The sequence below is a fragment of the Corythoichthys intestinalis genome, chromosome 4, assembly GCF_030265065.1.
Source record: "Corythoichthys intestinalis isolate RoL2023-P3 chromosome 4, ASM3026506v1, whole genome shotgun sequence".
NCBI classification, from domain to species: Eukaryota; Metazoa; Chordata; class Actinopteri; order Syngnathiformes; family Syngnathidae; genus Corythoichthys; species Corythoichthys intestinalis.
The window spans coordinates 20,029,043-20,044,554 of record NC_080398.1 but is presented as its reverse complement, the minus strand read 5'-3'; the positions used below and the strand labels follow the sequence as shown (position 1 = coordinate 20,044,554).

Here is a 15,512-nt window from a genome sequence, read left to right as displayed (position 1 = left end):
GAGTAATGAGGCCCTATTCTGACACACTGTTAAACAACAATGCTAAATAAACTGGCATTCCATATCAATTTAGCTATGCAAAGTACACGTAAAACTTTTCACTCTATTTTAATTATTGTTATTTTTATTCTTATTATTATTATATTAACTCTACTTTTGATTGAAAATTTTACAAATTTTATTAAAACGAAAACATGAAGAGGGGTTTTAATATAAAATTACTATAACTTGTAACTATAACATTTATCGTTTAAGAACTACAAGTCTTTCTATCCGTGGATCACTTTAACAGAAAGAATGTTAATAATGCCATTTGTGGATTTATTGTTACAATAAACAAATACAGTACTGATGTACAGTATGTTGTATGTATATATCCGTCGTGTGTATTATCTTTCCATTCCAACAATAATTTACATGAAAATATGGCATATTTTAGAGATGGTTTGAATTGCGATTAAGTACGATTAATTAATGTTTAAGCTGTAATTAACTCGATTAAAATTTTTAATCGTTTGACAGCCCTACTTTAAACCTTTACACACACATATCCGGGTAAATTCCCGTGAAAGGTGACGCGGGTTTTACTCGCGTCATTTCTTTCACGCATGTAGGGATGTCCCGAGAATGACGCGGGTTGGACACTTTCAGACTTGTCCAGTGTTGCCCACTGGCACACTCTGTGCGGGGAGGGCTGCTTGCACGATTTTATAACCTGGACATTACATCATTTTTGGTTGGCATCGGTTGTCACAATGTTAGTCAAATCGTGTTTTGTTCGGGAGGGAGCATTCCCGACGTCTAAACTGCAGCCAATTCAAGCTCATCAAGACTGTATTTAAGCCCAGGTGATTCAAGAGAAGGGTGGAAGAAAGAGTCCCGCTGGCTTGGGAAGGAAGAATCTCGGTGGTTTTGTTTTGTTGTCTTATCGGCTCTCTGCCTACCGCTTATTTTATTGATCCACGTCGACCTACTGTCACGGACGCATTGTGTTATTCCTCTTTTTCTGCAAACGCGTGTATTTATGTATTTAATAAACCCTTGAACGCCTCCCGCCGTCGTTTTCTGCTTTCAAGTACAACCTTGTTTCCGTAGTAGCGAACCATAAAATCGGCAACAAATTAAACCACACTTTTTCAAAGATGGATGATGGACTTTCTTCCTTGGCTCTACGATCCCGTAGAAATATTAGTTTAGTTATCTTTTCAGTTTAATTTAGCTATTTCCAGCTTGCTATGTTGATAATTGTGATGTTTGTTTACCGCTTTTCGTCTTACTGCGAAGAGAGAGGAAGTGACGATTGGACCACTATGAAATTTTTACATCATCAGCCATCGTGCTGTGACCCAGGAATTTAACGCCTACTTTTACGCACACCCCTTCCCGGGAAAGTCCCGGACATTATACTAAGACGCGACCTGTGAAATCTCAGTGTAATCTCCGTGTTAGTCAACCCGGGAAATTGTTTTCACATACAACTGCAGCACGGTGAAATCCGGCGATATTCCCCAGTGTTTCAGAGTGTGTGAAAGGGGCTATAAAGAGCAGGGTATGGCACAACAATGCATACACAAACAAAGCACGGCTGCAAACTGCCTGGTGCAACATTCATACATGCTTCACTACATTGCTGGGTCATGTTTCACACATGTGACCTTTAACAAATCACACTAAAGGGCACAGGACAGTAGGAAGCCAGGGAGTTGTGCACATGGGTTAAAACCTGAGGAGAAGTACCACAAAAAGACATCATAGTCATATATGGGGGGGTGATTGTGGCTAAATTTAATTGAAATATCATCCAAATGGGTCGCTTCTATTCATTTACACCAGTTCTTTTGTTTTCATTTAACAAAATAAAAGCATGTTAGGTATTTTTTTTAATTAACTAAACGGAGAACTGAAGGAACTGAAATTAGTTGATATCATACGATGGTTACAATGTTTATTTCGCACCTGTTGAAAGCTGTCCCGGAGCAAACCCTGGTCCTCTGGATGGGCAAGTTCTAGAATATTCTTCCCCAACAGTTCCTAAAAGATACAAACGTGAACTCCTTTATTAATCAGATATTCACCAAAAAAGATTGCGGGCCTGTGGGGGTTTACCTGTGGCTGGTAGTTAACGGCCGCCACGCAGCGGTGGTCAACAAATGTGAATATGCCTTGGCAGTTATGGCGCGAAATGAACTCTACTGGAACACTGATACTGTTGACGTCTGTATCGCCTGGGCAGCAGGTCACCTAAGGAAGATCGTCATATTTGAAAAAGAGTGGACAATTATTGATGCAACATTTGATATTCATTTGTGTAATTCAAGAGCTTTGTAATAGTCTTACAAAAGAGTTTTATCAGTGTTTTACGTGACGGATAACAGACAAAGGATTTCAAAATCTAGCAATTGTGCAAGCCTCAAGATTCTGAAGTGTGACCATAAAGTAATTTTGGTAGTCATGGTAACATGCTCATTCACTGCCAACGAGTTAATTAGAGACAATGTCATACATGTAGACAGATAGCGTTCCAACCTGTAATCTGCCAATGGCAACGAGACAATAGCGACTTCCTTGAGTGTTGTCTGCTTCACTGTCTGATAAGGACACACCTAAAAGACAGTGTTTGTGTAAGCACATGGCAACAAGTAGAACAAAAAGTCCAATCAGAAAGAATTCACGGCACAATTTTACCCGCAGGCGGCCAGGACTTAATGTATCCTGTACAGTGGACCACCACATACTGAGGCTCGCCGTCCTTTGCTGCACCCAGACCATTCCTTAATTGTATACAAAACAAACAGCAAATACAGTCAAATGCAGCAGATACAATTCACAGCATACTGCAGTTGGGATCATTCACAGTCTTGACTCAAATTACCTGTTTCTATTTCTTAGGAAGTTTAGTCTGTTCATGGACATTGGTTCCACTGGACACGTGCCACACCTGCAAGTCCAACCAAACCACTGGCTTAATAAAAGGTGCATTCAGGCATATAAAGTCAACGTATTAATATTACACCTCATTCGGCAAATGAATGACCGCCGGGCTCCCATTGTCATCCTGGCGGAGGACTGCTGGCTCTCCTTTTTCACAGTTCCTGTTTTTAAGTCCAACATCCGTCCTTTTGAGAACAAAAATCCAAAATAATTAGTATCCCTTAACAAGAATGATTTTTTTTGTTCATTTTCTCCTTAAAATACCTGCGTTGTTATTCTCCGCCGTAGACAGCTGCTCCCTCAGCTTCTCCGTATCATCGGGATGAAGCTGGTCGTAGAGTGACGAGCCCAGCCAGTCGGACTGTGATTGGTTGAGGACAGGCGTTAACGAGTCCGAGACATAAACAATTCGACCGGTCTCACACGACACTACGAAGAGAAAGCCGTCGGCGGCCTCCAGGATGAGGTGCTTCAGCTCCTGTGGTCAAAACAGGATTAGGAATAATGCTGGTTGTTAAGGGAAAAGAAAAATTACAATATGGGTCATTCTATATCAAGATAATGATATGCCTTGAATTTGGATATTTTTTAATTATTCGATTAAAAAAGACATCCAATCCATTTGAACACGCTGATTACCCTGAATGGCAGCCAACGTGTTCACCACTTTATTTTTGCTCCATATGGTTGTGTTATGCGGTGATTTATCAAACTACTGTTCTGTTCATATAAAGACATCTAGTGGCTTTTCCGCACAGAGGTGGGTAGAGGAGCCAAAAATTTTACTCAATTATGAAGACTGTTACTTCAAAATATTATTACTCAAGTAAAAGTAGTCATTCAAAAAATGTACTTTTCAGTACAAGTAAAAAAAAAAATGTTTGGTGAAAGGAATACTCAAGTAATGAGTAACATTGTGAGTAACTGCTTAAGATGTTTGATTTTTTTAAATTTTATTTTAACAATATTATTTTTTTCCCTCAGCCCAAAGTTATCTATATGAATTGGTATTATTATACAGTACTGTGCTATAACATATCACATTAAGCTAAAGAAATACAATAACAAAAAACAATGAATTCCAGCGAAAAAAAAACAAATCTACAGATATCAAGCATTATTCATCCAAAGAGCATGAGTGCCCTCTAGTCGAAAAAACATTTCCTATCGCCCGTTTTCCATGGTCAATTGGTGCCAAATAAATATTGGGAGCGAGATTAAAATTTGCTCTTTCGAGTCATATTGACGACGGCTCTATATGTCAAATACCGGATTGGCCCAAATATAAGACGGTGTTTTTTTTGCATGGAAATTAGACTGAAAAATAGGGGGTCGTCTTTTTTTCGCGGTCTAGACATTATACCCATTCACGACACTAGATGGCGCCAGATATCATTGAAGTGATGTTCTGTCATTACAGATCTCAGCTACTCTCCAGTTTAACCTGTTTGCATTATTTTATTGCAATGTTTTTCCTTATTCAGATTTGTTTCAAAACTACAGTTCCAGTTAAGACTTCACTTTGATGGTTAATGCAGTTATTGCAATTTTGTTGTTTTATCACAATAGACTGGTTTATTTCCCGTATTGGGCCGAATATAAGATGGTGTTTTTTGCATTGAAATAACACTGAAAAAGAGGGGGTCGTCTTATATTCGCAGTCTAGACATTATACCCATTCACGCTAGATGGCGCCAGATATCACTGAAGCGATGTTCTGTCATGACAGATCTCAGCTACTATCCCCATTCACGACGCTAGATGGCGCCAGATATCATTGAAGCTATGATCTGTCACGACAGATCTCAGCTACTCTTTTTAGTTTAACCAGTTTGCATTATTTTATTGCAATGTTTTTCCTTATTCAGATTTGTTTCAAGACTACAGTTACGGTTAGACTTCACTTTAATGGTTAATGCAGTTATTGCAATTTTGCTGTTTTATCACAATAGATTGGTTTATTTACATTTCAAAAACCAGAAGCCATTCATTTACGAATGTGACTGCACTTTAGTTTACACATTTAAATGTTCAGATATTAAGATTTGAATGAGGCAAAATAACATGCTTTTTCTCTCAAATATATTGTTATAATCATTTGTTTCGATTTACTGTAATTATTTTCTGTATAAAAATTAATTTGGTGTTCAAAAAGTCTTTTTTTCAAACTTGAGTCTTGAAAAAGAGGGGGTCGTCTTATAGTCAGTGCCGTCTTATAATCGGGCCAATACGGTACATTTAAAAAACCAGAAGCCATTCATTTACGAATGTGATTGCACTTTAGTTTACATATTTAAATGTTCAGATATTAAGATTTGAATGAGGCAAAATAAAAAGCTTTTTCTCTCAAATATATTGTTATAATCATTTGTGTCGGCTGTACTGTAATTATTTTCTGTATAAAAATTAATTTGGTGTTCAAAAAGTATTTTTTCAAACGAGTCTTGAAAAAGAGGGTGTCGTCTTATAATCAGGGCTGTCTCATATTTGGGCCAATATGGTATTTAATTATTTACAGTGCTTTTAAGACGCCACGTGATTGAACAAGCCGGCGTGATCATAGAAAGGCAAGCTGGAGTCTGATTGGTATAATGGAATCATGTGATTATTTTTGCAGCATCTCATTGGTGAAACTGGTTGAGCCACTGTGGGCGTCTCTAGCAAAAAAACAATTTTTTTAAAATGTGTAAAATAGAGGAAAAATGTAACGACTACTGTCGCCCAAAGTAGCGGAGTAAGAATAGCGTTTTTTCTTCACAAATCTATTCAAGTAAAAAGTATGGTTTAGTGAAACTACTCTTAGAAGTACATTTTTCTCAACAAGTTACTCAAGTAAATGTAACGGGGTAAATGTAACACATTACTACCCACCTTTGGTTCCGCATCATTAATCCTTTCAGGGACAGCGGTCACTTCAGTGGATATCTTTTCAAAAGTTATCAATAGCTTAACTCATTCATTGCCAATGCAAGTCACACAATGTGTGTTGTGGTAGTTAGTAAAAGAGGGAAATTGATATTGAAAATCATTTAATCGCATCCAGTCCATCCCAGTTAAAATGGATTGGCGTCTATGGCCATCCATGGTAGCCAAAACGTTTAGCTATGATATTTGAATTTGTGTCTTTCTTCTTCTTTTTTTCCCCAATTGATTACGATTTGTTTTATTAGGTCGAAATTTTTTTTAAAAATGAATTCTATTCATGAATTAATTCATTCAATCATTTTATCTTAAATTATTTATTTATTGACCATCGTAGTATAGGTGCAGGTAACACTAGTACTACATACAATTGGATGTCAAATGGTGGCCGCAAATTATTATCCTGCGAGCCACAATTGGCCCCTGAGCCACATGCTTGTGATCCCTGTCCAAAAGGAACGCAATAAAAAAATCATTCATTCATCCATCTTCTGAACCGCCTATCCTAAAGGCTGATTTATGCTCCTGCGTAGCAATGAAGGGGGACCTATGACGTTAACGCAGACCCGATTTACGATCCTACGCCGCAGCCTGACGTGCACCTCCCAAAAAATTCTGACTACACGTCACGTCAACGTGCAAGACGTGAGCGGAGAAGGACTGTGATAGGTCCGCTCAGAACATTGTTTCCGGTTCAGCACAACAACAACACCGTTTTCAAACATTTGCAAACGTATTCTGTGTCGCCTACAATTCAAAATTTGTATTAACAACATTTGTTGTTCAATATTGATTAGCTGCAGCTGCAAATACACACGTTCCATCTCCGTTGCCATTGCTGTCAACGAACGGAGGAAAACTAAATCAGACATGAGTCCACCAAAACCTTACAAAGACAAAGCCATCCTCATCTAGTGGCATGGTGGTGAATTACAGAGCAAAGCTTTCCCATGACGCAGAACTTCGAATCCGCAATGACGGCGTAGCGTCTACGCCGTTGCACCGCCATCACCGGAACACAGAAGCATAAATCAGCCTTAACGAAGGTCGCAGGGGTGCCGGAGCCTAATACAGCTAACAACTGGCAGGAGGCCGGCCGGGTATATCCTGAACTGGAAAAAAGACTTTTTGAACACCAAATTAATTTTTATACAGAAAATAATTACAGTACAGCCGACACAAATGATTATAAAAAATATATTTGAGAGAAAAAGCATGTTATTTTGCCTCATTCAAATCTTAATATCTGAACTTTTAAATATGTAAACTAAAGTGCAATCACATTCATAAATGAATGGCTTCTGTTTTTTTAAATGTAAATAAACCTATCTATTGTGATAAAACAACAAAATTGCAATAACTGCATTAACCATCAAAGTGAAATCTAACTGTAACTGTAGTCCTGAAACAAATCTGAATAAGGAAAAACATTGCAATAAAATAATGCAAAAAGTAGCGGAGATCTGTCATGACAGAACATCGCTTCAATGATATCTGGCGCCATCTAGCGTCGTGAATGGGGAGAGTAGCTGAGATCTGTCATGACAGAACATCGCTTCAATGATATCTGGCGTCATCTAGTGTCGTGAATGGGTATAATTTCTAGACCGCGAATATACTGTAAGACGACCCCCTCTTTTTCCGTCCTATTTCAATGCAAAAAACACCGTCTTATATTCGGGCCAATCCAGTAATAGCATCAGTCAGCAAAAAAATTGATAAAATATTTAACCTTCAAAGTTGACTTGAAAAAAGGCTTAAATGGCTCAATGTTCAAAAGATGATTAGTCTGTTGAGTAATTCTGTGGTTGCCTAGGTATTTCCTTTTTGATTGACTCAGAAGATGACCAAATCAAACAGGAACAGATAACAGTAGTCAGATAAAGTCAAAATAAAACCTTAACCCTACCACTATCATGAGTTAGTGCCCCCTCCAACTGTGTCTTTACCTGGTCGGTGAGAAAGGATGGTTTGTAAGAGCCGTCTGGGTTGCTGTTGCCACTCCCTCTCAGTGACTTCATGTGGGACACTGCCATTCGCAAGATAGTGAGCTTGTCAGGCTTCCGTGCCAACGCGCTGCACGTGGGCACCATGTCCGACAGCTCCGTGATGTAGGCCGTCATCTTGTTCCGCCTCCGCCGCTCTATCTCGCTGTGGTTCTCCCTGAGGTGACAACATGAGGGAGGAGAGCAGAGGTGGATAGGACAGGAGGGAGAGCAAGATGGGGCGGGTGGACAACGTGGAGACGAGTTCAGAGTTAATGTCGTAATGCGTCAGCGGGTCGTTTCCAAGGAAGAGGTTGAAATGATATAAATAAATTAATAGTGATTTGAAAAAAAAAGAGTAAATAAAGGTGAGAAAGTTTGCTCTTTCAAGACAATGAGAGAGCGAATAGAGAGAAACAGAGTGAAAGGAGAGTCTGAGAAGGCGAGAAATAAAGAGAAAAAGGCAAGGGATTACCAAAGTGAAAAAGTGCATTTGTTAGTGACCCATGATAAAAAGTGGGATTGAGAGATCACCCTTTGGTGAACACTGTCAAGGTTGCGAGTGAGCTTGTGGTCGCGACAAAAGGGTTAAGACGGTATCGTTCTTCATTAATCCGTGCAATAAATCTGGATACGTATACAAGCAGGAAGGACAACCTTCTGCTGTTGCACAGGCCATACCTGGCGAGCTTTTCCTTATCTGCAAAACTTTGATCCTCTTCCAAAAACCTGGAAACGAGACCAACCAGCTAAAACGAACGCCGCAGAAAAGGAGGATTATAGTGGCACTTGTACTCACCTTATACTCATGTGTTTGTTTTCAAAACAATGAAATGCCCCCCCCCTTTTTTTTTATGGCCTCAAGAAATTGATTGACACACTCTGTAAACTTGAACTAACTAAACATCGAAATGGACAATTACTAGATGTGTATTTAAAAGAACCACAAAGCTTATCCTTTAGTCTCCTATCTTCAGGCTGACACATGACACATGCATCAATGTGGCTGTATTACAACAATGGCTGTTTAAACAAAAACAGCACAGGAACGCATGTGCATGGACAACATACCAATACACAGGTAAACACTGGATTAGTCATCCTCTGCAAAGAATAAATACATCAATCCCGCTAAAAGTATTATTTATTGATTTGGGAGGACGCAACTAAAGATTGATGGCATTTCCTTTCATATCATTGAGAAAGATGATTTAAAGCAACACTTTGTAACTTTTCAGTTTTGGTCGATTTTAGGGATGCCGGTGTTTCCCATGAAAACCAGCGCTGCGTTTTCCATGAGGACCAGTGCACACTCGTAAAGTGTTGTAAAATCATCAATCAATCAATATTCAATCTCCCGGTCGCCTGCAGATCGATTAAACAACATTTATGCTTCTAGTGGCTGTGTGAAGGATTAATAGTAATATAGTAATGAATCCAGTTGTGGCTAAACAATAGCATCCAACGGTTAGCAACCGTGTGGCTTAGTGTGGCTAACTCCCCCATACCACCCGAACTCGTCAGTGCTTCGAAATTACAATTCGTAAATTGTAAACCATTTTGTTTTTTACAGTTATCAGTAATTTATTCTTTGCCATCATTGGTATCAGTTGAAAACAAAGAACTTCTGAAATTCCTTCACAAAATAATTAAAAAAAAAAAGAAAAACACCAGAGGAGGTAATCCTATTGATAGAAAAACGGGGTTGATCTCAAGGTGATATTGGGCGTTCAATTATGGAGGTTCCACATTGACTCAAGCAATTGCAAGAAAGGTAAAAAAGAAAATAAGAGGGAGCTACAAACGAGAACAACAAAACACAAACAGTGTCCCGAATTCACCACCCTACCTAGCGAAGCGCTCTTTGTCATTGGAGCCTCCTGTGTCATCGTCACACCTGATAAAACATAGACAGATGGAAAACCATCAGATGGTAGCTGTCGCCGTTAAAACATGCACTAATGTATGTGATGATAAAAGTCAAGTACCTGAACAACTTGTTTCCTTCGTCATCGTCAAAATCAGGTCTGCAATATAAGTACAAGACATAAGTAAAATGGCAGCAACATGTCCCCATCTGCCGGGCCGCGGACCGGTACCGGTACCCGCATTTGCTACCGGGCCGCACAGAAATAATACTTTAATAACGACCGCATTCCGGCCGAATTAACTCTGTGCACCTGCTTAATACACCAATATCTCTGTCTACTCTAGATATAATATTACAGGATAGATTAAAATGTTGTCATTGAAGTCCATTGATTGGACTGCTAACAGTACATCTTGTTTGTGTATATAATATATCTATGTGCGCTTGTCCTCGATAATAACGTATTACTAGGCCGCGGGCGCAGCACATTTGTTCCCGGAAATAATTAGCCCCCACACGAGCGAAGATAACTGGAAAACAGACGTCTTTGGAGATATTTTTACGGCGAAAAGGGCACCTGACGGGCCTACAACCTCGAAGACCCACGAACTGCGAAGGAGTGGATTCGTGACCCGTTTGTGAATAAACAGAGAGATCGCAAATGACGGCGACCTTATTAAACGTACATTTGAGACAACAACTCTACCGAGGTTCTGGATTAAAGTCATTCTGGAATATCCTGACATCGCGACAAGAGCATTGCAAACCTTGCTACAATTTCCAACATCGTATCTTTGTGAAGCGGGCTTCTTAATTAATGTTTAACGACTGTTGTGGGCAGCTTACATGGCAGGGTGAATCTGAGGAGAACTTTTCTACAAGTCCTTCCATGAGCAAACATAAGTTAATATTCCTTTCTATCCAGAAAGTTTGTAGTGTTTACTTTGGAATCGCTGCATTTGCGCATTTTGCTACTATGTTTAACGTTACGTGCATGCGCAGAACTGCATCGTTGCAATTTTTGATGGGTTGCAAAATTTGTCAAAACACCGGTCCGTGAAAAAAAAGACCCAAATAACACCGGTCTGTGGTGCAAAAAAGGTTGGGGACCCCTGCTCTAAAGTCAAAGGTGCTGAAAAAAAATTGCCAACTGGAAGACACTTAAACATGAAAAACAAGTGATTACTATCAGTCAATGGCATAGGTCTGGTCTCAATATGGGTAGGGACGCTATAACAGCATAACCTGCATGTTTTCTGGGGAAGGGACATTAATAAGACCAAACAGATTGGGTCAGCGGGGGTCAGGGTTACATTTCTCACGAATATGAACCTAATTAATGGATAGGCTAAATGATGAATGCAAGATAAATCTGTATTGATTTACACTAACTTTTACACTGCAAATTAAAAACGTCTTAATCTGATAATTTTTCTTAAATCTAGTCAAATGTTTTGAGTGTTAAACACTAGGTTACAGATTAATGGGTCCGATTATTCCATTTATTTGAAGTAAATATTACCATTTCTTCTTATTGAGCCCATACTTCTCAAAGTCATTTTTCACTTAAATCAAGAAAAAAATGCTTTCAAAGAATGTTCTGAACAATATCTGGTCTTGAATTAAGAACATTTAAGATTTTTTTAGAATAAATATATTCACTTTTTGCTTAAAATAAATGTGTTAAGATTGTTTTCCGATAGCTATTTTTCTTATTTCAAGAAAGCTAAGTGAGTAAAATTTACTCAAAGCACTGGCAGATAATGGAGTCAAGTAATCAGCCAATTAAACGTGCGTTTGAGTAAAAAAATTGGACTAGCACATTCAGCAAGTGAAAGTGGGTCAATGTAAGTCTGAACATAATAAAAGTAATTCACTTAATAATGGCAGGGTAAATTATATCCTTATAACATATGGGAAAACAATCTAAATGTCCAATATAACTGAAGTCATTATATAATGCAAATAAGGTTGCTTAAAAGTTGGTGGGGACAATTTGAGCATCCTGAAAAGTTGGTAGTGTTTTGTCCCTACCGTCCCTATGCAAACCTACGCCCTTCCCAGATAGGAGACTGACATTGAATAAACGTTGATTTTCCATCAAAATCATCAGTATGGTTGACATCGAAGTTTTCGATGTCAAGCGACGTTTAAACAGCGTTGTTCTATGGTATGTCAGGCGAGGGTTGGGTTAACATTGTTTTATAGTTGATGAACTAATGTTGACAAATAGTTGATTTATTATTGACCGGGAAATATGATTGAAAAGTCATTGAATCATGGATGAGCGGCCGTTTTGGTCGAAAACATAACATTGATTCAGCGTTGTTCCAATATTACCGAATTTATCGGACTATAAGTCGCAGTTTTTTCATAGTTTGGCTGGGGGGGGAGACTTACACTCTGGAGCGACTGATGTGTGAAATTATTAACATATTATTATATCATTTCACATGCTATTTTGGTGTTTTGGAGTGACACTGTTGTGTTTGGTAAACTTTTTAGCATGTTCTTTATGCTATTGTTCTCTGAATAACTTTTAATAGCTATGTTACGTTAACATACCGGCCACATTCGCATTTTGTTGTTCATGCATCATGTAACATTATCATACTGTACACTTATTCAGCATGTTGTTCTGCACTGTATTTTTATTTTAAACTCCCTTTCAAGATGACATATCTGTTCTGTGTGTTGGATTTTATCAAGTAAATTTGCCCCAAAAATGCGACTTACACTCCGGTGCGACTTATATCTTTTTTTCCCCCCTTTACATTGCGTATTTTTAGGCTGGCGCGACTTATAGTCTGAAAAATACTGTATTAATAATTGAAATGACATTTAGGTTTTGTAAGGATTTCAACGTTGAAACAACATTAATTGAAGGTGCTAAAGTGACGTTGATTCAACGATATAAGATCTACAGCGGAATGTCGATCCAACATCTTTTCAACGTCGGTCTGTTATCTGGGTTGCTCTCAGTTGACTTCAAGTTATCGAAGAGGAGTCGTAAAGTTGAGTCAACACTAATTAGTAAAACCCAATTCTATAGTTCTAATTTGGGTGAAAACATTTTAGGGAACCCCAAACTAGTAAGACATTATGTATCAACTGACTGTTGTTGTACAATCGTTATACTTACGCTCGTCTCTTGTTGTTCCCTTTTGGCACAACAGCCCCACTACTTGCTTGGGCTCCGCTTGCCCCCAAACCCAAATCTGGGTCTGCTAAATCTATTAAGAAACCATGTGTCAGAAATGTAACGTCAATTCTCATTTTGCTTCCTGTACATTCAACAACACTGTTTACACATGAATATAATGCACATTTTTACATCTCATCACATTGACAGCGTTAGATGTCCAATTCATTTTGACTGGGTGGGCTGAGCATTTACAGCCAGACCTTTCAGCTTAAATGAACTGGACGTCTAACGTTTTAACAGTGAATTAAAACGAGGTCAACGAAACATGCATAAAATGCGAAAAACTGTAAGATTTGAATGACAGATTGTAGGAAATATGACACAGGCGTTTGGTCAATATTTACGATTGTTGGATTATATAGCCTCAGGTACACGTAAGTCATTTGATCAGTAGTGTAAACATTAATATGAACTTTACTCAACAAGCTCGTTAGCTTAAAATCATTCAAACAAACAAGAAAAACTGTCCAGATGGTAGATGCCTCCTCTGTAGATTGTATCTGGATTGTGGACGACTAGCTCACAGAAATAAAGAACACCACGTTTTTTTTAAACAAGCACATTAAAATTGCTCTATAAATCTGGACTAGGTTTTAAAAGACTTAGGTGCCTGTAACGAATGTGCATGCAATGGTTCGTGCAGCCCTGCGCCTATCAGTAATGTACCATGAGCTTAGCTACGAGCTAACTTAAGCGAAGCTGTCACGCTATCTTTAGCAAAGTGTTCCACTAGATCTATTCGTTACTAAACGTGTAGCAAACAATGAGTGGGTGTGCCTGCCTAAAATGGGGGGCTGTCGGTGTGACTTTTGTAGCACTTTACCTTGGTTTGAAGATGACATGTCCGTGTGGAACAACATAAACAAACTAGTTCGGGGGGGAAAAAATGTACCCAAAATCCCCGCTCCTCCCCCAGACCCACTCAGCTAGAAGCTAACTAGCGCCGCGGTGAAGTCCTCACTCGTGCGTCTTCAGTGTGGTGTATAACTCCGAGCCATGACTAGCGCGCTTATCAGAACCCATCCGAGGTTTGTAAGATGGGAGGAAAAAACAATCGCCGCAACTCGACTTGACCTGTTTTCCAGATTCGGGTCGGGTTTAAACACCCTTCTGGTTTTAAAATGGCGCTCCTAGTTTAGCGAGCTAGAGCACTGTGTTTTGTTTTCGCTCCTCCCATTGGACGCCGGGCCAGGCAGATACAAATGACGTCACGCGTTGGGAAATCCGCACTAAGCACCGCCCCTCAGGTAAGAGGAGATAGGGAAATAACAGTGCCGGCCAAAAGTATTGGCGCCCAGGGGCGTTACCAGGGGTGGGCCTGCCCACCCAAAGAAAACTAGATGTAGTACCGGTACTAACGGCAGTCTGGGCACCGCGTATGGTATACCATTCATATAGTCCTGATGTGGTCTAAGGTTTAACCTTAGTGCTGTTACCTCCTCTCTCACCTTAAACAAAAAAAAAACACACAAAAAAAAAAAAGAAATGAAATGAAATGTTGGTTTTGTTTCTAGGGGGGCGCCACACACATTTATGCATATTTTGATGTTGTTGTTGTTGTTTTTTTTTACATTTTATCAACATTTTCACCAGTGTTCACTTGACTTTTGAGTTTAGTGAGTTTTAAAGCATTTTGAGGGGGTCAAAGTAGGGCTCAAAACATTGGCGGGACAAAGAATGACTGCTAGGGGGCGCTAAATGGTGTATTTGGAATTTGTCTTTACACGGTATCAAAGATTGCACCTGTCTTGACCTGCCTGACGATTTTGGTGGATTTTGAAGCATTCTAAGGGGATCAAATTGAGCTCAGAGGGGTTGCGGAACAAAGAATAACTATAGTAATAATAATAAAACCGAGGAACCACAATACGTTTCCTAAAATAAATTTTGTCACCACGGATGTGTTCTAAGTCAAATCAAATCAAATCAACTTTGATTTGTTTCGATCAAATCACAGAAACAGTTATCTCAAGGAGAAAACAAAACACGTTTTAAGGTGCAGTAGCTCTACGCTGGATTTCGACCTACTTGAGCATTGTAGCTTTTACTTTTTTGCCACCCCAGGTAAGACTAATGCCCACCTACACCTGGCATCCTGGTAACACCATTGTTGGCGCCGCTTGAATTCTGTCAGATAATGCTCAATTTCTCCCAGAAAATGATTGCAATTACAAATGCTTTGATAGGAATATCTTCATTTATTTTGCTTGCAATAAAAAAACACAAAAGAGAAGGGGGAAAAAATCATTTTCATTTCACACAAAACTCCAAAAATGGGCCGGACAAACGTATTGGCACCCTCAGCCTAATACTGGGTAGCACAAACTTTAGACAAAATAACTGCATACAACCGCTTCCGTTACCCATCAATGAGTTTCTTAAAATGCTCTGCTGGAATTTTAGACCACTCTTCTTTGGCCAACTGCTCCAGGTCTCTGAGATTTGAAGGGTGCCTACTCCAAACTGCCATTTTCAGATCTCTCCACAGGTGTTCTATGAGATTCAGGTCTGGACTCATTGTTGGCCACTTTAGAAGTCTCCAGTGCTGTCTCTCAAACGATTTTCTAGTGCTTTTTGAAGTGTGTTTTGGGTCATTATC

General features: G+C 39.2%; 1 protein-coding gene across 6 annotated transcripts in view; it reads right to left on the bottom strand.

Annotated features, from left to right (window-relative positions):
• The window catches only part of arnt (aryl hydrocarbon receptor nuclear translocator), a 35,473-nt gene extending 21,385 nt beyond the window's left edge, over positions 1-14,088 (bottom strand). For 2 of the 6 annotated variants that reach the window (XM_057833973.1, XM_057833974.1), the window contains exons 1-13: positions 13,737-14,088; positions 12,851-12,941; positions 9,827-9,865; positions 9,688-9,735; positions 8,520-8,567; positions 7,803-8,016; positions 3,196-3,409; positions 3,014-3,116; positions 2,873-2,938; positions 2,686-2,771; positions 2,527-2,603; positions 2,107-2,241; positions 1,957-2,031 (exon numbers count right to left, since the gene is read on the bottom strand). In XM_057833973.1, the coding sequence (XP_057689956.1) occupies positions 1,957-2,031; positions 2,107-2,241; positions 2,527-2,603; positions 2,686-2,771; positions 2,873-2,938; positions 3,014-3,116; positions 3,196-3,409; positions 7,803-8,016; positions 8,520-8,567; positions 9,688-9,735; positions 9,827-9,865; positions 12,851-12,941; positions 13,737-13,773 (1,233 nt within the window). In that variant the 5' untranslated portion in view covers positions 13,774-14,088. The remainder of the gene's footprint in view (positions 1-1,956; positions 2,032-2,106; positions 2,242-2,526; positions 2,604-2,685; positions 2,772-2,872; positions 2,939-3,013; positions 3,117-3,195; positions 3,410-7,802; positions 8,017-8,519; positions 8,568-9,687; positions 9,736-9,826; positions 9,866-12,850; positions 12,942-13,736) is intronic. The other 4 variants (XM_057833975.1, XM_057833976.1, XM_057833977.1 and 1 more) reach the window with 3 other exon arrangements.
• Between the last annotated feature and the right edge of the window lie 1,424 nt (positions 14,089-15,512).